Source organism: Musca vetustissima, unplaced genomic scaffold (assembly GCF_032173495.1).
Source record: "Musca vetustissima isolate MV318-11 ecotype Yass unplaced genomic scaffold, APGP_CSIRO_Mvet_v1 utg178187, whole genome shotgun sequence".
In the NCBI taxonomy this organism is placed as follows: domain Eukaryota; kingdom Metazoa; phylum Arthropoda; class Insecta; order Diptera; family Muscidae; genus Musca; species Musca vetustissima.
In genome coordinates this window covers 10,686-32,119 of record NW_026880667.1, presented here as the reverse complement: position 1 = coordinate 32,119, position 21,434 = coordinate 10,686, and the positions used below count along the sequence as shown (strand labels likewise).

Below are 21,434 nucleotides of genomic sequence, written 5' to 3'. Positions count from 1 at the left end.
TATCTGAACAATAGGCGTGGATTTTTAAAGAAGATTTTTTCAACAATTATCTGAACAATAGGCGTGGATTTTTAAAGAAGATTTTTTCAACAATTATCTGAACAATAGGCGTGGATTTTTAAAGAAGATTTTTTCAACAATTATCTGAACAATAGGCGTGGATTTTTAAAGAAGATTTTTTCAACAATTATCTGAACAATAGGCGTGGATTTTTAAAGAAGATTTTTTCAACAATTATCTGAACAATAGGCGTGGATTTTTAAAGAAGATTTTTTCAACAATTATCTGAACAATAGGCGTGGATTTTTAAAGAAGATTTTTTCAACAATTATCTGAACAATAGGCGTGGATTTTTAAAGAAGATTTTTTCAACAATTATCTGAACAATAGGCGTGGATTTTTAAAGAAGATTTTTTCAACAATTATCTGAACAATAGGCGTGGATTTTTAAAGAAGATTTTTTCAACAATTATCTGAACAATAGGCGTGGATTTTTAAAGAAGATTTTTTCAACAATTATCTGAACAATAGGCGTGGATTTTTAAAGAAGATTTTTTCAACAATTATCTGAACAATAGGCGTGGATTTTTAAAGAAGATTTTTTCAACAATTATCTGAACAATAGGCGTGGATTTTTAAAGAAGATTTTTTCAACAATTATCTGAACAATAGGCGTGGATTTTTAAAGAAGATTTTTTCAACAATTATCTGAACAATAGGCGTGGATTTTTAAAGAAGATTTTTTCAACAATTATCTGAACAATAGGCGTGGATTTTTAAAGAAGATTTTTTCAACAATTATCTGAACAATAGGCGTGGATTTTTAAAGAAGATTTTTTCAACAATTATCTGAACAATAGGCGTGGATTTTTAAAGAAGATTTTTTCAACAATTATCTGAACAATAGGCGTGGATTTTTAAAGAAGATTTTTTCAACAATTATCTGAACAATAGGCGTGGATTTTTAAAGAAGATTTTTTCAACAATTATCTGAACAATAGGCGTGGATTTTTAAAGAAGATTTTTTCAACAATTATCTGAACAATAGGCGTGGATTTTTAAAGAAGATTTTTTCAACAATTATCTGAACAATAGGCGTGGATTTTTTAAAGAAGATTTTTTCAACAATTATCTGAACAATAGGCGTGGATTTTTAAAGAAGATTTTTTCAACAATTATCTGAACAATAGGCGTGGATTTTTAAAGAAGATTTTTTCAACAATTATCTGAACAATAGGCGTGGATTTTTAAAGAAGATTTTTTCAACAATTATCTGAACAATAGGCGTGGATTTTTAAAGAAGATTTTTTCAACAATTATCTGAACAATAGGCGTGGATTTTTAAAGAAGATTTTTTCAACAATTATCTGAACAATAGGCGTGGATTTTTAAAGAAGATTTTTTCAACAATTATCTGAACAATAGGCGTGGATTTTTAAAGAAGATTTTTTCAACAATTATCTGAACAATAGGCGTGGATTTTTAAAGAAGATTTTTTCAACAATTATCTGAACAATAGGCGTGGATTTTTAAAGAAGATTTTTTCAACAATTATCTGAACAATAGGCGTGGATTTTTAAAGAAGATTTTTTCAACAATTATCTGAACAATAGGCGTGGATTTTGAGGCTCTAATTTCTTTATCATGATGTGTCAAATCGCCCCTAGCGTCCTTTTTATTTTATACTTTTATATTAATTAGTTTTTCAACGGAAACCCTTCGCCTTGCTGCAGGATATGTTACAGTCTTTTAATTAAGAAAATATTTTCATTCCTTTATTCTGTCTTCCCAGCTTTTGTGTTGTGAGTTGGGTTCGCTTTAATTCTCAACGCCTGACATTATTTCCATTAATTATAATGACTATATTAGTTTCATTGTACCCTTATCGATATATACTGATTTCCTTATCCCTCGCATCATTATTATCTAACACTTTTAGCAACCTTTATCGGAATACACACTCAATCACACACACACACACATACAAAATTTAACAATTATAACAAACTTATGTTTACGGCAAATTCAGTTTTCCCTTCAATGAAAATTCATTTTCCAAGAAAAAGGGATCAAAGTTCTGTTTTCATTAAACAAAATTAGCCTTATCAACAGTTTCAGTTCTTCACGAAAAAAGAAAGAAATTTCGAGGAGAAAAGGCAAAAGATCCTTCCCGTTTGTTTTTATTTTTTGTTTCATCTTTATCAAAGTTAAATTATACACGTTGCGGATGTGACAAAGCAAAGGAAATTTGAAAATTTGTTAATCAGGCTAATTAAAATTTTGTTACTATACTTTTTTCAGTTCGTTTTTGTTTTTAGGCGGAAATGTAAGGACTAAAAAAGGTACTACGGTGTTAATTAATTTTAAGGGAAAATGCCTTTCGGCTCGATTCGAGAACACCAACACTTCTGAGTGGAGCAGATTATTTTGCATTGCAAAATAATTTTATTGTTTCATTGCCTTAGGCATGTTACCTTCAATTAACCACAATTAGTAATGGTCAATTTCTATTTAAATATGTAAATCATTTCGGGTTTTTATAAATAATTTCAGTTTGTGTGATTTAGACATTTTCGATTTAAATTTCATGATATTGCCTTGCAAAAAAAATACCTCAATTCTGAGCAAACATTTTTCATACTCTTTAACGTATACATATGGTTTTCGTATAGTTCAAAAGCCTGACAAGAAGTCAGAGTAGCCTTATTATCCAAGGTAAACAATGCCATCCCATATAGACAATAAGCAAAATGAAAATCATTAATACCCCGCTTTACAAGAAGTAGTACAACAAAAAGACTTTACTTCCAAAATAAAAACCAGTAAGGAAAGTAGTAAAGTCGGACGGGGCCGACTATATGATATCCTTCACCACTATGGGTATAGTAAACACCTGATGATATTTATCTAAATGTGAATCTACCTAGATCTATCCATAAACATATCATTCGTTTGTTACATTGGGACTAAAGTATGTAAATCAACTTCAAACAAATATAAATAGGTCATCCGTTGGACTATGCCTATACTTATAGGCATAGTGTAACAGGTTAGGTTACACTAATTTTAGTACGTTTTGTTCCTACCTTCCTATTGGTTCCATGGTGCGTCAATTACTTAAAATCAATATATAACAAAAAGGGAGCTATATCTAAATCTCACCGATTTTCACGAAACTTGGCACCCATCATTCTGGACCAAATTTACATTAAATCGGACAAAAATATATATGGGAGCTATATCTAAACCTTGACCGATTTTCACGAAACTTGGCAGACATCACTCTAGGCTCAATTCAGTACGTTATGCTAAATTTCGTGCAAATCGAAAGATATATAGGGACTATGGTGCACCATTTACATCAAATCGGACGATACTATATATGGGAGATATATCTAAGTCTGGACCGATTTTCTCGAAACGTGGCAGACATCACTCTAGGCTCAATTCAGTACGTTATGCCAAATTTCGTGCAAATCGAAGGATATATAGGGACTTTGGTGCACCATTTACATCAAATCGGACGAAACTATATATGGGAGCTATATCTAAGTCTGGACCGATTTTCTCGAAACGTGGCAGACATCACTCTAGGCTCAATTCAGTACGTTATACTAAATTTCGTGCAAATCGACAGATATATAGGGTCTTTGGTGCACAATTTACCTTAAATCGGACGAAAATATATATGGGAGCTATATATAAACCTGAACCGATTTTTCCCAGTTTCAATTGGGTTCGTAATTGGACCAACCAAATGAGCTGTGCCAAATTTCCAAATCGAATTATAAATGTGACCTGTACTTTGTTTACAATTTAACACCAACAGATGGACGGACAGACGGACATGCATAAATCGGCTCAGAAAGTGATTCTATGCATATTCTCAAAAGGAACCATGGGTCTATCTCGATTATTTTTGCCTGTTACAAACATATGCACAAAGACATAATACCCTGTACCACAGTGTGGTGAAGGGTGTAATAAAACTACAACTCTATGCATTGACATCAAGAGAGTTTTTTCAAAAATGTCGGCAGTGACGCAGTTATCCAATCCTTAGTACATGTAACTCCACACGAAGCTACAAAGTAGTACATGAGACCCCACACATAGTAGTTTCTTAAGGACCTTAATCGAGGATATTTGGATCAGTCTTCCAAAACAACGTAGTAAACATCTCAAATAAATTAAAAATGCTAGACAGAAAATATAAATGGAAAGACCACTACAAGAAACATGCTGGTCGTTTTGTAGAGTGGTCGCATTCAAATGGGGTTTCAATCGAAATATTTTACACTGTATCTATTTTTGGCATAGTACCATGTCGAAACGCCACACAAAAATAAATTTAAACAGTTTAAGCTATAGGGTCATGTTATTGATGTCATATTGACTGGTGAACCCAATTACAAACGTTGGTGGCTATGTCAACAAGCCAAATTGAAAGAACCTTACCATGTGACATTTTTAATCAGGCGGGATCATTGGATCTTACTTTTTCGAAAATGAGATTAAAAGTTACGTTACATATGTTTTGTAATAATTAGGGTTCGAGTCCACAAGTCCATTGTAAAAAATGTAATTAAATTTTAACAAAAGCTCACGGTGCGAACACGCAGAATGATTTGCGTGTTATTAACAACTGCAATGAATAGAATACGACAGAAAGAATTGATAGACTACAATTGACTTCTTAAACGGTATGTACATTAGAACTTTTTACCGGGTTAACCTACTTTATGAGGATTCATTTGACACATATGCAAAGGAATTTACAATTGAAACCAACTGGGTTAACGAAATCCGGTTTACTTTCAACCAGACTGCGTCACATCTCACACAAACAACTAAAGTTTACGTATCTCATAAAAATCTGATCATAATTGCCATCTTTAACCCCCTCTGACTTCTCTCGTTGGAGCATCGTAAAGGTTATGATCTACGCCAAGAGATAGCGGCGATTCAAGGCCTCAAAAATATAAGTTACACGCTGTGATTAGTATGACTGATATTGTATTTCAATATTAACGGCATAACTTCGTCTTTGTTATGTTATAAATCGATCTAACATTAGTCTACATATTACGATTAGGATCAGATACTTAATACGATTCATATCAATTTTGAATCCGTATTGGGAATATACAAAAAGAAGGGATTATGTAAATATTATTAGTTTGTGCGAATTCGACATTTTGTTGGGGAGGAACCAGATACAGTGGACAATGCACCCATCTCCATCTTCAAACATGTTGCAAATTTTGTGTGGAATGAATTATAGTACGCAAATACTTATAAGACTGACAGACTCATTATAGACTGCAAGGGATTTTTATCAACTTTCTATTTCAAATCTATTTGTAGAAAACTTACATAAAATTACAAAAACAACGACAAAATCGATCTACAATGTCCTATATGCTTAGTGCAACCATTGCCAATCACCACGTATTTTGTTGGAAATGAAAATATATTCATAGTACTCACCATTCCTGCAAATAAATCAAGTAATTTAGCGCAATATAAAAAAAAACATTTGCAATTCTATACTTACACTTTAGCCAAAAATGTATTTCACTCTTAAAAAGGACATAAACATTGGCTCTGAAAGAATTCGTTGACACAAACACAACCTTTTTCACGTTACAGTCAGTTGCATTTAATAGAAACCGATTTATTTATAACAAACAAGCAAAACAACGCAATCGATACCATTCCGCGAATAAAACAATTTACAAATTTTAATATATTTTTCACTAATTATTGTTTTCATTTTTTCTTCTACTTTCAAACCGTTATGTTAAAGGTTACCACATTGACGAGTTTACGTCGAAAGTCGCAACAACGCCGTTTTGAAATAAATTACGGCGGCAGTTTACAAAACAGCTGACTTCGATCCAAATGTCATGAAGTAAAACGTAAAATGTCATGAAGTAAAACAAATATAGTATAGAAAAATATTTAAAAGGAAAATGGACATAGTCCACGGCTCGAATGTGTTATACCCTACACCCCAATGAGGATATGCAAAAGCTGATTTTATAATTACATATGTATTAGAACCGCCTATATACTAATCGATAGTTTAGTGTCTCAAACATTCCAAGGATCACTGATGAAGGGAGTCTTTCATAGACGAGCTGAAGGGAGTCTTTCATAGACGAGCTGAAGGGAGTCTTTCATAGACGAGCTGAAGGGAGTCTTTCATAGACGAGCTGAAGGGAGTTTTTCATAGACGAGCTGAAGGGAGTCTTTCATAGACGAGCTGAAGGGAGTCTTTCATAGACGAGCTGAAGGGAGTTTTTCATAGACGAGCTGAAGGGAGTCTTTCATAGACGAGCTGAAGGGAGTCTTTCATAGACGAGCTGAAGGGAGTCTTTCATAGACGAGCTGAAGGGAGTCTTTCATAGACGAGCTGAAGGGAGTCTTTCATAGACGAGCTGAAGGGAGTCTTTCATAGACGAGCTGAAGGGAGTCTTTCATAGACGAGCTGAAGGGAGTCTTTCATAGACGAGCTGAAGGGAGTCTTTCATAGACGAGCTGAAGGGAGTCTTTCATAGACGAGCTGAAGGGAGTCTTTCATAGACGAGCTGAAGGGAGTCTTTCATAGACGAGCTGAAGGGAGTCTTTCATAGACGAGCTGAAGGGAGTCTTTCATAGACGAGCTGAAGGGAGTCTTTCATAGACGAGCTGAAGGGAGTCTTTCATAGACGAGCTGAAGGGAGTCTTTCATAGACGAGCTGAAGGGAGTCTTTCATAGACGAGCTGAAGGGAGTCTTTCATAGACGAGCTGAAGGGAGTCTTTCATAGACGAGCTGAAGGGAGTCTTTCATAGGCGAGCTGAAGGGAGTCTTTCATAGACGAGCTGAAGGGAGTCTTTTATAGGCGAGCTTGGTGCACCATTTAAATACATGGACCGACAGTCTTATTTTTATTCTCAAAAATAAATATAGATCATTCTCGTTTCCTTTATTAACATATGCACAAATATAAAGTATCTGTACCACAGATTTGAGAAGGTTGTAGAAATAAAACACTCTTCGTTTAGTTTTCGTTTCTTTATTAAAGAATTATGCATTTTTGTGATTTCTTATTATTTTGTTCTTTATATACACATTGAGGATAGAGAATTGTAGTTGCTGATCACCTGAATCACAAAAAAACGATGTAATAAAATGCAAAAGTTGTTTTGTATTGGTATTTGCAAAAATACTCCGTTTATCTTGTCGTAGTTTCTTAAAAAATTGGTTATCCGTATCTCTTAGAAGCATATTTATTCTTTACTCCCTATTATTCTAACAACAATGACCATCATGATTATGGTGATCATGATGATTTGCTGTGCCAGATTCGCGATAATGTATTTTATTGTTATCTTGATTGTTTTCTTGATTTTCTATATTATCAGACTTTGTTGTAGCGAATTCACCCAAATCTCTTCGCATAGCATATGCATCCTCACCATCGGCGTAGTACTTGGGCTCAATTTCTATGATTTTAAATTTCAACGTATTGGTATAGAGGTTTAAGGCGGCACGATTACTTTTGCGGACATGCAACGAAACATACTGTGCTTCGAAACACTCCACCATTGCTTTGGATGCTTGATTCATAAGTTTTTGAGCTAAACCTAAACGACGATAGGAACGTTTAACGGCCAGTGATGTAATGTGGCCACGTTTGCTATCCTCACCGGATTCGGGTTCTTCCATTTTAGCCAATACATAACCGACAATATTGCCCTTATCGTCTTCGGCCACGTAGCTAAGTTGTGGCCATGTAAGTCCGTGATAGAAGTAATATTTCATTTGATAGTTTTCGGGCAGGCATAGCAAATTGCAATGTTGCATTGCCATTAAATCTTCAGGTTTAGCACAACGAATATTCATGGTGATAGGTAAGTATGTATTGCAAGTTTACAAATGATTCGAAATTAGTCTTTTCTTATTTTTCTACTTTTAGCATGCGACTGTGTTGTTCCACCTATAGAATCTGTTGATTTTTCCGGAGTTGCTGGTGAGCCGTCTGGATTTGTCTGTCCCAAGAGTTCTCGTACTAATCTGAATTTAGACAAGAATGCTTTCCAAATTAGGAACCAGCCTGAAATGAGAAAATGTGATAACAAATTAATATTAAATTTACAGTGAAATTAAATGTTAGGCTAGAGATACGAAGGTAAAAAATACATTCGGGCATTGGGTTCAATCCCTGAATATCACTCGATGGGCCCAAACATTGAATTTGAACTTGGTAAAAATATTGCGATGGGCAATCAATGGATGAAATCCGATACTCCAATTGTAAGCGAGGTAACAAAAGTGATGGATTGCCATCTTCAGAAACATAATTTGAACTGGTGAAATCTACTTATAGGAAACAAAGAATGACAAAAACTTATTTTTCTATATTAAAATAACGTTTTACTAATTCAAATTATTTCCCATCATGAACAATTCCGTGCATGGCAAAAATCACCAAAAAGCACATTGTTTAATACGTGTTCAAATTCATATGTACTCATGTATGTGTATGCTTAAGACTAAGTAGAAATCATTTCTTTCAAAAATATTGATAAGGTCAAAGTTTCACAACAAAAATACTAATATGATTTAATGACAATGCGGAAAAAGAACACCATTCATTAAGGCAATTCGATTGATATCTATGGAGAGGAGTTCGCGTGTATTGTATTATTTAGTGACGTCACAACAATTTTACATCACCAACAATTAAACATGTAAATAATATTCAATGGAGCAGCAGGTCTTACCCAATAATATAATGGCAGCAACAATTGTTACAGAAGCTAACACAGTAAAAACGAGTGCCAATGTTGAGGCTAAAGACATTTTTCTAACTCTCTAGAATTTGGACTAGCGTATGGGATACTATGTCGTTTTACACTGATATTACGTTGTCTTTATACACAAAACAATAGAACATATCTTTTGTCAACGTTATATGTTTTCTATTACAAATGAATAAATAATATTGGGGTTTGAACAAACAAAAATCACTAAATTGTATAGAAATAATAATAATAAAACACTGAGTACGCGCTTTTTTTAACACGAAACAATTACTACTTAGCTACAAATAAATAAAGTTGAATAACAACAAATCTGGCATCCAAAACATATGTTTAATGATTATGTTATTTGCTTCTTCTTTACGAAGCTATATTTGTCATTCACATTGAATGATATGACTCATATGTGAAAGCTGCGAATACTTTTGGCAACACAAAATTGCGTATAGCGACAGTCAAGAAACCGGCGACTTTGGTCGTTATAAGCGATATTAACCAAGTGTAGGTCATATATATTATACATAGTAATTTTAAGACACATATTTTGTTTTGATATATAAATAATGAAATAAATTCAAGTAGTTGAATACTGAAGATAAATTTTTGTAATTACTTAATATTTTACTTTAATGTTTTTGTAAGTCAATTCAGAGTAGTTCTTATTCAAATGATTTTTATCTATTACTTTTAATGAATAATTATAGAGCTTGAACATATGTTACATGAAAATAAATACTATTCTTTAAAATTTATATTTTTAATTTGGTCTAAGTTTATTTTGTAGTATACTGGCCATATAAGGCTTTTTTGGCTTTGAAATTAATAAATAAATTTATAATAATAATAATATTGTACATTTACACTGATACGTGTATCACAGAAAGAATGAAAAATATAATATATATTGTATAGAAATTAAATTCTTAAGAACGAAATAATAAAACATGACACTATCTTTGAGCAGGTGGGGTTTCGGTATTTTGTGAGAAATATTTTTCTTCGCAGGTTTCGTCGTTATCATTTATAGGAAAAATCACATACAACAAATAGTTACAACCGATATGTCGTAATTAGAGATGTCGTTACAAGCAATATTCTTTTGTGTGGGCTATAAAGGGCGGAAAAAAGTTTGTCTTCTGACGGCTGACAAGAAAGTCGCATTTTAAAGAGCTAATGACGCCAACGGGCTTAAAAAATTACAATCTACCGAATCTAGTCTACCGAACTAGTTTACCGAAATAGTTTATCATCGAATACAAATTTGAGCAAAAATTGTTTATAAGATCTCGTTTTTATACAACAGTAATCCAAAGTATTCATAGATTGGACGGTGGACGGTGTCTACATATGGTGTATGGTCCTATATCTTCTATTTTAATAGAAAGTGGACTAGCTGGAGGAGGACAGCCATCTGTTTTTAAAAATAAAAAAAAACAGAAAAGCGGCAGTTTTGGCAGCGGCAGCATAACACTAATTAAAAGTCAATATAGTGTAAAAACGTGACCGACATTTGGGAGGCGCCGTAATGCGGGGTCTTACAAAAAATGAGAATAAAAAATACTAAATACTTAATACTTTGTTTGAAAACCAGGCTTTATCTCACCTAAATGCCGACATTCGGGTGGTTCCATTATATAATGGCTATACTTAAAAATGGATCAGGATTTTTTTTTCATATATATCTCATTTTCAATACCAAGCTTCGTTATATTTGCTAATGCTAAGCAAATATAACGTGCTCTTATAATGATTCCAATAGACGGACTACGACATTGAATTTTATTCAGATAAAGAATAAATATTTCAATGGGACTTGGTTTAATATTTCGAGGTGGCTCAAACGAAAGGAAAAATTTATATTTTTGGTTCCATAAATCACCAAATTAGCGGTGTAGAATAAGAGTATTTACGTGTGTTTATTTTAATAAAATTAAAGAAATGTATACCAAAAATATGACATTTCATTGGACATTTAACCCAGACAACACAACAGAATTTTTCTTGAAATCATGAAGATACAGCAGTATAGAAGAAGGCAAACCATTAAACAAAATAGTTTAGATAAAGGTGGTATTGCCATTTAAAGGTTATAGGGTTCCTTTATATTCTTTGTGTGTTGAAATGGGCCTATGCTGATAACATTTTCACCCTCCGACAACACAAAATTTTAAACTAGTATATGCTCATCTTTGTTTAATGATTTACATCGGTACAAGAAGTATTCGTACTAAATTGGAATAAATTAACTTGAATCTGTCTAGAACAAAAAATAAAATATTATATCCTACATATAATCGTTGAGAGTACAAGCAGTTTCATAGACACATAGAGATCAAATATCGATATTTGTCGATTAACTTGATATAGATATTATGTACATCAAAATTTGTTCAATTTGTGAATTTTGGATATAGAAACAGTCAATGTTTGGAAGATACTAAAGGAATTATAAAAATTTTAATTAACATCTTACATAGTGTTTACAACTGTTGCCGTAATTTTACGTTCCACACAGGTACATACGTTGGATCATTACATGTGTTGCTATCCAGATTATTGTTCGTCTTGGAATTGTAGACTTTCGGTAAAATGAAATAATTCCATAACTGTTGTCTACGACACCATGCTACAACAGCGATATGTATTGTTTTAAGGCCAAGGCATGTTAAATTGTTTGACATTGCGGAGGTCCATATTTTGTTGCCAACGATGCCGGTTGTATCTTTTCTAGTAAAAGTTGTATGGACAACGGTTACCCCACACCTATAGTCTACATTGGTCCACATAAACATATAAAAACAAGTGCCCATTAAAAGCAACACAACATCGGAGAAGCTGCACTATATTATTTTCTAACATGCCCACTATAAGATGTATCCACCACATATTTCCATACATTTGTTGTAGTCAGAGGTTAGAATTTTCTCACAAATAAAAATTAACATATTTAAAATAAAAATATATTGTAAATAATATTTAAATACCTTATTTGTTGATGCTAATTTTGATTTCTTCACAATAGTTTAGTATTGTACAAATAATTATTATTTTCGGCCAGAATATTACAAACACCACGCGAAAATTGTATATACGAATGGGGAGCGGACAGAAGAACAGCTGATTACAGTGAAATGACAACTGGTGTTGCTACTATTTTTCTAACGGCAATCACTGTATAATGATAACACAGTGTAAAACAACAGGAAAATAGAATAATTATTACAAAAAGCGCAATTAATTTACACTTTTTTAGATAGAATGATAATGAAAATGCAATATTTAATATAAATTATTTTATATTTAATTCAAAAAGTTTTATATATAAAAACATTTAGTACACTTTATCCAACTGTGCAAAACTAACAATTGTAGGTTATGTTCAGCTGTTCGGAATTATTTGCCTTCCATTGTTGTTTATTGTTATTTAATATTAAGAAATTTTGTTAAGAATATAATTTACTGAAAATGCTGCGAAGAGCTACGGTTATTCTCACCAATCAAGTGCGCTTGAATACAATTTCGCTGTCTCGTCCATTTGCCTCTGCTCCAGGTGCAGCAGCAAAACAAGAAAAGTGGGATTTATATGCCGGTGTTCTGGTTGAGAGGCTGCCCGTGGTATCCAAAGAGTTTAATGCTTTAGAAAAAGAATTCCAAGAATATTTGTGGCGTGTTGAATTTGAAAAATCTCTGAAATCCGACAGTGAACTTCAACATGAACGTGATTTAAAGCAGGCTGAACTTTTAAAGAAAGGACAAGTAGATTTGGATGAAGCCGCATCGAAGCAAACTGCCCAAGATCTGAAGGATGCATATACCGAAGAACTGAATAAATTCGAGAAAGCTTCACGTACAACAGCTGACGACAAAGCCAACAATATATTGTCCACAAATCGTTGTTTAGACGACACATTATACCTATTGGTGGAACAAACCGTGGGTTCTAAAAAACATTTCCTCCTGCCCCAAGGTCCACGTTTGGATGGTGAAACCATGCGCCAAGCTGCCGAACGTATTGTACGTGAAAAATGTGGTGACCAATTAGATTTGCTTTTCTACGGCAATGCTCCCTGTGGTTTTTATAAATATAAGTATCCTGCATCAGTAAGGGATCAATCAGTGGGTGCCAAGGTATTCTTTTTCAGAGCCTCGCTTAAAAATGGAAATGTGGATAAAAATGTTAGCAAAAATTTTGCCTGGATGCAAAAGGATGCATTGAGTACTAAGCTAAACAACGAACGATATGTTGAAAGTGTTCAAAAATTTTTATTTTAGTTTAATATTACGGTCGATGGAATAAAGTTAAATTAATGATTGTATACTTAAATACTTATACTTATTTACAACTTATGGGTATAGAAAATATAAAAATGATTGTATATCCATAAAGAAGTAAAGGGTGGGATAATAATTTGTCCCACCTACCATGCAGAAAATGTTGCTCTAAAATCTTCGATTTAATGTAGGTTTGATAAAAATATTAGGATGTGTAATCTGTTGATTAAATCGGATACTCCATTAGATTTATATGCAAATGACTAGTTTTGTGGTTGAGCTACCAGAAGGGTATGTCGAATTGAACTCATCTCCGAGATTGATATAGGTTTGGTAAAAATATAACTTTGTGCATAATTTGGATGAAAGTTAATGTTTCGTTCGATGTATATATTCATTTATAAATGGGTCGTTTATTTTGAAAGGGGTTTAAGTCCGTTTTAGGTTCTGATAGAAATGCCTGCAAACCTATTACGTTAACATAACATGATGGAATATATCATGTTTAAGTTCACAAAACCACAAAACAAAATTAATACTATTACTCGGTCTTGTGCTCAACTCCTCCAATTTGAAAGACCATGTTCCGAGATACTACCTAGCACGGGTAGTATCAGCGTCTTGTAAAGTGTGAGCCTTGTGTAAAGTGTGTTGGCCTTGTTTCTAAACTGCTTACTTAGACCATAGTAGCATCAAAAATGATGTCATTGGTTTTAATTATGGCGGTACCACGATATATAAAATCTTTAACTACCTCGAAGCTGTAGTTCTAAAGTTCCACAGTTGGTCCAAGTCTACTGGACGACTTGCGCGTTGATAGCATCAGCTTGTTCTTCTCGCCATTTACTGCCAGACCCGACAAATATCAGTAAAATAAAAATTTAATAATAACTTTTTCATATCTATCGGTAGGGCTTAACGACTGCTTTATTTTGGTCGTTAAACTAGCGAATATTTTCTATAATTAACGATAATAAAATTTGCAGTTATCGACAATTGTCGGCAATTCTGTCGTTAAGCAGTTACAGAATAGCACTACTGACATATCAGTGCCCAATTAAAACTTCCGACATTATGCTTATTTCAGCTTTGCTCAGGTTTAACAGCGAGTTAGTTCTCTTGGCTAGCTTGAACTTGACACATTGCACCTAGATTCGTTGTGCTTTAATTACTGGCACGTCGAAGAATGTCTCAACAATTCGAAAAAGATGACAAATGGGTGGTTTAATTGAGTTAACGATTGCTGGATCTCTAGATTGTGATCCTCGTCTTTTTTAATTCCGATAAAATCGCAAAGTCGGTAACTGTGAAAGGGGTAAACCGAAAAACACCACGGCCGTGTATTAAGCAATTTCTAGGAAGAAGAATGGACCTATATTCCCCATCTTCGAATTTTATTTAAGTTTGAAAAAAAACGGGAACTTAACCCGAAGATTATGTTAGGTTTGGGGATGTGCAGTCACTTATGTGGCTGCAGCACTCTGAGGCCGTCATGTCCATTATGATCATCCATGAAAAGATAAAGAGATAAGGAGAGATCTATGTAAGAAGGTAAGTTTGAAACAGTATGGATGGCTATAGAGATCGGACAGAAGATATATTACGTGTCGAGGTTACACTTTCCCGACCACTTTAGGTTACTAATTATGCTGTAGATTAGAGCAGGTTCAGTTGTTGTAATGATTCCTGTCATTGCTCTTATTTCAGCTTTGCTCAGGTTCAACAGTGAGTGTGTCCTTTTGGTAGACAGTGTCCGCAAAATGGATCTTGACACATTGCACCTAGGTTCGTTGTGCCAAAGTTCATAGGCTCTTTCGTCGAAGAACGTCTCAAATTTCCGATAAAGATGACATATGGGTGATTTGATTGAGTCATCAATTGTTAGATCTCTGGATTGAAATCCTCGTCTAGCTAATTCGTCTGCTCTTTCATTACCCAAGATGTCACGGTGTTCTGGTATCCAACACAGCCGATAGTTGTAAGTTCTTCCAAAGCTGTTCTACACAAATCTTGATATAACAAGATTTGATGGATTTAAGAGCCGTTAAATATCCACGAAGATAGTCACCGGTTCAACGACCTATGTATTCAGACGTTTTATCAATTCCACTGCCTTCCAAATCGCGAAGCTTTAAGCTTGGAAAACCGGGAGATGTAACAAGATACTACAGCAGTGTTACGCCTCAAGAACGTCTCAAATTTCCGATAAAGATGACATATGGGTGGTTTGAGCAATTTTTTTACATTTCTATTCCCCATGCCCCCCTCTCCTACACACAAAGACTTGCCGCAAGTAAACTCGCCTAATCTAAATTGGGACATACATCTTTTTTACATGCTGTTCGTTTAGTTTTTAATCTCTTCTTCTCTCTTTTTCATTTTTACTACCAGTAAATTCTTACTGAGTAAATGTTACCGCAAAAGTAATCGAAAATACCTATTGTAACATGCCTACGACAATGTAGTCATGTAGTCTAAGTCGCCATTAATGTTTATAAAGTAGTGTGTTGGAGTTGCCATAGTTTCAGATCACATATCGATAGATGTCTGTCCACAGTAAACAAAAACAATTGAATCCGCATAGTGCAACATATTTTTGTTTATTTCATAATTAAAATTAAGGCTTCATTTCGAAATGAATAATTGTGATAATATAGAAATAAAGGTTGAAAATGAAGCTTTACAAGATGATAGTGATGAAGACAGCAATGCACAATATGAAGAATATAGTTTTTCAACCTATGGTGACTATGAACAGAAAGAAGAGAAGCATATTCCTATGGACGATATTGAAAGCGACGACCAGGAAACACCACACAATGAATCGAACGAAAAACGGGAAGCAACATCTTCAAAGAACTCTTCTCAACCTAAAATAAAACGTCAAAGCAAAGCGGCTGCAATTACACATTTACTGGAACACGGATGGTCCTCGAAAAGCTATAACGAATTAAGGAAAAATATGCCTGAACCAGACTTCAGTCAAATTTCAGGTAATTAAACTAAACGGGAAATCAGAACGTTCAGAACGTTAATAAAAAGTTATTTTAAGTTATAGTTAAGTTTTATTAATTATCTTATACGGTTATATTCTTCATTTCAGAATATTTAACAACAAGTATTAACGAGGCACAACAGTATGTCCATCAGGAATGCGACTCCCTATGCTTTGCAAACATATCGGAGTGGTTAGAAGTTTTCAAGAAAATGGATGTGCCCAAGTATAGTTACTATGAACCAGCCATTATATTAAACGCAATAGTTACTAATGAAAAACTACCCACACCCGAAGATTTAAATGGCATTAATATGAAGTAGGTATTTTTTCGCATTTTGTGAGTTGTATAGTAATGGAGTGTTAAAATGAGAACTTCTAATATTCACTTTGATACGATTAAAATATACCTACCGAAACATGCAGATTCTATGGACCAAATGCATTTTTTATCTAAAGTTTGCAAATTGCCATATTTTTGAAAAACCTATGTAAAATCTGTTGGCTTGTATAGTCGGACAGGGCTAACCCTATGATAGCCTACACAACTATCACTATAATATAACTATAAACGTGTCCGTATACCTCCCAAATGAGCACATATATCCATATAATTGATATCAATTTAGACTTCAGCCACACCTCTTGAATATACTGGCAATTTCTGCGTACAAGATTTATCCGAAGTAAACAAAAAACCGCATGGCAATTTCTGCGTACAAGATTTATACGAAGTAAACAAAAAACCGCATAAAAATTTTTGTTTTTGTTGGCCAATCATTTCAAAACAGTCATGCTTATTAGCTGCTCCTCGTGTAAAAGTTTTCGATTTTCGTGTTGAAATTATTACCTTGAGAGAAACTAGAAAATGAACATTCATAGTATTTTAACGTTTATTTCTTTTCAGAGCAATATATTCCTTTATTAGCAATGCCTTGATGGGTTTACCTCAAAAAAGTTTGGATCCTGTATCAGCGAAATTTCTTGCAAACGAATTTGAGGTAACATTGGATTTTTTCTCTATATCAAATCACATTACATTTAAAATATATTCTACTTAGGCTCTAATCGAAGAAGTCAACAGCGAGGAAGCCGACAAACAGACAATTTTATTGAAACAAAAAATTCAACAATCTTTTCCTGAAATCATTAAATGTCTACCCACAACATTGGATCCTTTATGGCTAACGGAAAGTAATGCGCTCCACAAAGAAATATTGCCTGCAACTGTTTATCTTCGAGAATCTAATAAAAAAAGAAAAAGAGCTATAACGGTTTTGAACAAATCTAAGGCCAGTGGAAAAGTAGTTAAAAGATTGTCAAAATCTAGATCAATTAAAAAAACACAGCAACAACAAAAAGTTGTTGAGGATACCAATTGTAAAACTGAACCGGAAATCGATTATAATAAGGAACCTATTGGTACAGAAAACATATTGTTGCAGCTTAAAAATGAACTCAATGAATTGTAAATTGCGTTATTAGAAATGTTAAATTGAAATAAAAATTAATCGTGATATATTATAATAAAAAATAATATTTTATACATAAAATATGTAAAAATTAGTTTGAAGTTTTGCTGGAAAAGTCTAAATGCCTAATATTTATTTTATTTTGTTATGGACTATAGTAAAAATCTCAATATCACATCAAGCAAGTCCACCCAAATTGTGTTCTTTTTTTATTTATTTCTTTATTAATGGAAATCTTAATATACTAATTGTTTCTTCTATTTGATAACTATAACACCCTAACAAAATGACCCAATTAATAAACACACATTTATGATTGCCGGTATGCTTTAATATAACATACCAAAAAATATATATTTCTTATAACTTTCTTAATATTTTGTATATATTATGATTATCACTTTATAGATATTATGTTTTACATATTAAACATTAAAGATATGAATTATATAAAAAAAGATTATATAAACTACATTTATAAAAAAAGACAAATGCACTTTTATATAAAATAATTATAGTTATGGGAATAAAAAAAAATTCCGATTTTTTTTCCTTAGCACTACATTGCAATACTGTATGGATGGAATTTATTCCAGCCAAATGCCTGGATTAAAGTATAAGGCCTTATTGAAACATACATTTACATAATTGGCCGTCTGCAAACTTCCATCGGGTGTTCGTAAATGCATTGTGTCTGCTTGAATTTTCTTTATAATATCTTCCAACGATGTATCATGAGCATGCATGGCCATATTTTTGACAAAACTTTGTATATACCACGATCCATTATCGGGATCTCGATGGGATTTGAAACCCTCCGATGTGGCATAGCAGAGCAACAAATCCGACAAGATGGGTATATTTTTCATTTTCGGAGCAGCGTTAAATGTAATACTATCAGTCTGTACTTTATTAATAACACCAAGTTCCAGCATATCGCCTCGACAAAATGGAAATAGGAAAATTTTCGGCTTATTCACTAAATTCTCACAAACATGATGATGGAAATATTCTTCGATTTCTTTGACTTTAACAACAGCACCATCACTGAATGTAATACGTTGGACACTGGCGTCCATATTACCATGTGTCATAAGGGCCATAACAAAACATTCTGTATTTTTTGTGTAATGTGATTTTAAAAGTTCCTCCAATAATCTGAAGAAGTCGTTGTGTGAAAGATTCGTAAAGGAGAATATCTTAAAATTCATTTCTTTAAAAAGATGCAGCAGTGAATGTGAATCTTCATCGGCGCCATCACGGCGATCCTGTTCCAAGGGAAAATTAATCATGTTAACCATAAAGAAAACGCCACGATTGTCTTTACTCTCCATGGGATAGGTATCCAGACTGGGATGTTTGAGTATCCTCTTGGCTTTTTCCACTTTAAACTTGTGTTTGGGACGTATTTCACCAGTATATTCTTCCAATATGGGGGCAGATTTAAATGGTTTTGTGCTGCTACGTCTGCGGTCAATCTGCGATAAATAAAAAATATATATTTATAAATTAAATGTTATATTTAAACAAAACTATCGATAAAATTAAATGCAATAAAGTGCGTGTTATAAATTAATTATAGCTAAGAATTATATTATGAAGGCTATAATTTTGCGTGACTTGATCATCTGAGCCATAGTTGCACTACCAAACTTGTATGACGCTCTCGATGACACTGGAATGTACTCTAAATAAACTAATGTATTTTAATAAAACAACAGCGAGAGTAATCCACACTCTCAGCTCTGTTGTGTATTTTGGTGATAAATAATTTCCAACTTCTTCAACGTTAGTTCAACTTGTAGCCAAAACTTTGAGATTGTTATTTATCAAAAAGCATTGAATCCAATCTTCCTCTTCCTTGGGAGTAGCTGTGGAACTCAATATAAACATCTACAAGTTGTAGAGGATTATATTGATGTGGACAAAAAACATTTAAAATAAACCTTCATATTAGTCTAGTAGCACTATATATTAGCAAAAATTCCATAGACTCAGGCCTCAACATAAAAACAGATAACATTATATATTGATCTACTGATTTTCAATATTAGCAATTCTTTCTCTTACACGATGATCGTTGAGAGATCGAAACATAGTATTTGCATGTGTATTGATTGGTTGGACTGAGATGATTGAATCGCACTCTAAACATGATTATAATTAATGAACGAATTAATCTGGAGAAATTTTTGACCTCTACCATTGGAATACTGATATTTTTTGCAAACTGTCTGTATTGCTGCGAAGTAAAGACAGGCGGGAAAACTGTTCTGTTGAGAATTATTAAACAATTCTTTCTAAATACCTTTATTATTTATGGAAACCTTCCTAATATCCTCATTATACTGAAGTGTGGAATAATATAGCATAATAATATGTGGAATAGTATAATATAGTATTGCAGAAACTTCAGCAATACTTATTTTAGAAGATATCGTAACACTTCATAACAATAACAGAAACGGATAATAATATTAAGAAAATGTAAACTCTCAAATAAAGATATTCGAAATGATGTATCGATGAGTCATAGTCGAACTGATGACTTTTTTTTGTATTTTCCCACTTGAAGAAAAAGCGAAATGGTTAAGTGGTTAAAACAAGAGTCATATTCTAGAAAATTTCCCGATTGTGGTGCTGTGTAATATAGTTTGGGACAACCAACAAACGTATACCTACTAAATATCGTTCATGGGAACACAATATAATTACACAAATTTCGTATGTGCATTATTATTCGGACAAACAAAGCAAATGCTGCAAATAGAATTTCATGCACTGTTAAAAAAATGTTGAAAGCTGAATCTTCAAGTCTATAGTTAAGGGGCAAGCTGAGTCCCTAAACCCATACGATCTGCTGTAATATATAAATAGATATATATGAATATAACATTAATGATCTGTAAATATGTATAGCACTTTTACGAGTTCGTACATTTTCTCAAACAAGAAAAAAATTAGAAAGTTTTTTTTTTTTTTTTTGCAAATATTTATGCATAAATTATCAAAATCAATTTACCTGTTGATATGCTCCATCACCATTGTCTTCATCACCTTCATCTGCATTACTTATACTGCTACGCCTACTGTCCTCATCATGATTGTTGCTGTTGTTATTGTTGTTAATACGATTTCCGTATTCTTGGTTTGGGATCATTGCCCCGGCTAACGCCATTTTATTATTGTGTATCGATAGATATCTATTATTATCCACCAGTATACCCAATGCAGTATCATAATGCAGATCGGAACATATACGACACAGTGTAGCAAATGCATCTGGACCACGTTTTGTGATCTTCTTCAACAGTCTTTTGTGACGTTCCCCTTGTATTTCGGCCTCCGACATTACCATTTGATTCTCCGGAACACGATTAATAATCTGTAACATTACCGGTGACAAGAGACCCATAGCCAAACAGGCATGTGATAACTCATCAAATTTCGTACAACTGATTAAGCGATCAATGTTGTTTTCAATGCGTTTACGGTGTTCGCTGTCCATTGTGCCGGGTCGCGGGTCGTTGTTTTGTTTGTTTACACGTATGTCCAATGGAGGTGACGTCGTAATGTGCGAACTTGTGAAATATCTAGTATAGCTGATCTATATGTACGTGTGTGAGTGGTGGAATTGTTTGTGGCTGCTGCCGCTGCTACCAATGCAGTTTTTTGTTTTTGTTGTTGTTGCAGTGGTAATGAAAAATTTTTGTTGGCAGTGAGTGATGGAAAAATAAATGTTTAGGAAGTAATTAAGATTCTCCTACGTTCGTATATGGCATGGGAATCTCTCACGAAAATGAATTGACGTTTTTTTTTTTGTGATTCTCGTTCTTGTGTTTCACAACTTTTTTCCTTTGTCTTCTTTGTAGGATTTTTGAAA

General features: G+C 33.4%; 4 protein-coding genes across 4 annotated transcripts; 1 reads left to right on the top strand and 3 right to left on the bottom strand.

The window, feature by feature from the left end:
• Positions 1-7,292: 7,292 nt before the first annotated feature.
• On the bottom strand, positions 7,293-7,895 carry LOC133326420 (N-alpha-acetyltransferase daf-31). Its single transcript, XM_061535071.1, has one exon. The coding sequence runs from the start codon at positions 7,890-7,892 to the stop codon at positions 7,299-7,301; it is 594 nt and encodes a 197-aa protein (XP_061391055.1). The 5' UTR covers positions 7,893-7,895; the 3' UTR covers positions 7,293-7,298.
• A 41-nt stretch (positions 7,896-7,936) lies between these two features.
• Positions 7,937-8,852, bottom strand: LOC133326424 (small integral membrane protein 13). Its single transcript, XM_061535074.1, has 2 exons — positions 8,774-8,852; positions 7,937-8,103 (listed from the first exon to the last, which is right to left on the bottom strand). Exons 1-2 carry the CDS (start codon positions 8,850-8,852, stop codon positions 7,937-7,939), a joined length of 246 nt encoding a protein of 81 aa, XP_061391058.1.
• Positions 8,853-12,277: 3,425 nt separating this feature from the next.
• Positions 12,278-13,084, top strand: LOC133326423 (large ribosomal subunit protein mL46-like). Its single transcript, XM_061535073.1, has one exon. It carries the CDS (start codon positions 12,278-12,280, stop codon positions 13,082-13,084), a length of 807 nt encoding a protein of 268 aa, XP_061391057.1.
• Positions 13,085-18,115: 5,031 nt separating this feature from the next.
• LOC133326422 (caspase Dronc) lies at positions 18,116-21,065 on the bottom strand. Its single transcript, XM_061535072.1, has 2 exons — positions 20,574-21,065; positions 18,116-19,029 (listed from the first exon to the last, which is right to left on the bottom strand). The coding sequence occupies exons 1-2, from the start codon at positions 21,057-21,059 to the stop codon at positions 18,139-18,141; spliced, it is 1,377 nt and encodes a 458-aa protein (XP_061391056.1). The 5' UTR covers positions 21,060-21,065; the 3' UTR covers positions 18,116-18,138.
• Between the last annotated feature and the right edge of the window lie 369 nt (positions 21,066-21,434).

Coding starts and splice junctions, on each gene's coding strand:
- LOC133326420 (XM_061535071.1), bottom strand. CDS start 7,892: ATGAATATTCGTTGTGCTAAACCTGAAGATTTAATGGCAATGCAACAT.
- LOC133326424 (XM_061535074.1), bottom strand. CDS start 8,852: ATGTCTTTAGCCTCAACATTGGCACTCGTTTTTACTGTGTTAGCTTCT. Junction 8,104..8,773: donor TGCTGCCATTATATTATTGG/GTAAGACCTGCT, acceptor TTCTCATTTCAG/GCTGGTTCCTAATTTGGAAA.
- LOC133326423 (XM_061535073.1), top strand. CDS start 12,278: ATGCTGCGAAGAGCTACGGTTATTCTCACCAATCAAGTGCGCTTGAAT.
- LOC133326422 (XM_061535072.1), bottom strand. CDS start 21,059: ATGGACAGCGAACACCGTAAACGCATTGAAAACAACATTGATCGCTTA. Junction 19,030..20,573: donor GTGATGGAGCATATCAACAG/GTAAATTGATTT, acceptor TATTTATCGCAG/ATTGACCGCAGACGTAGCAG.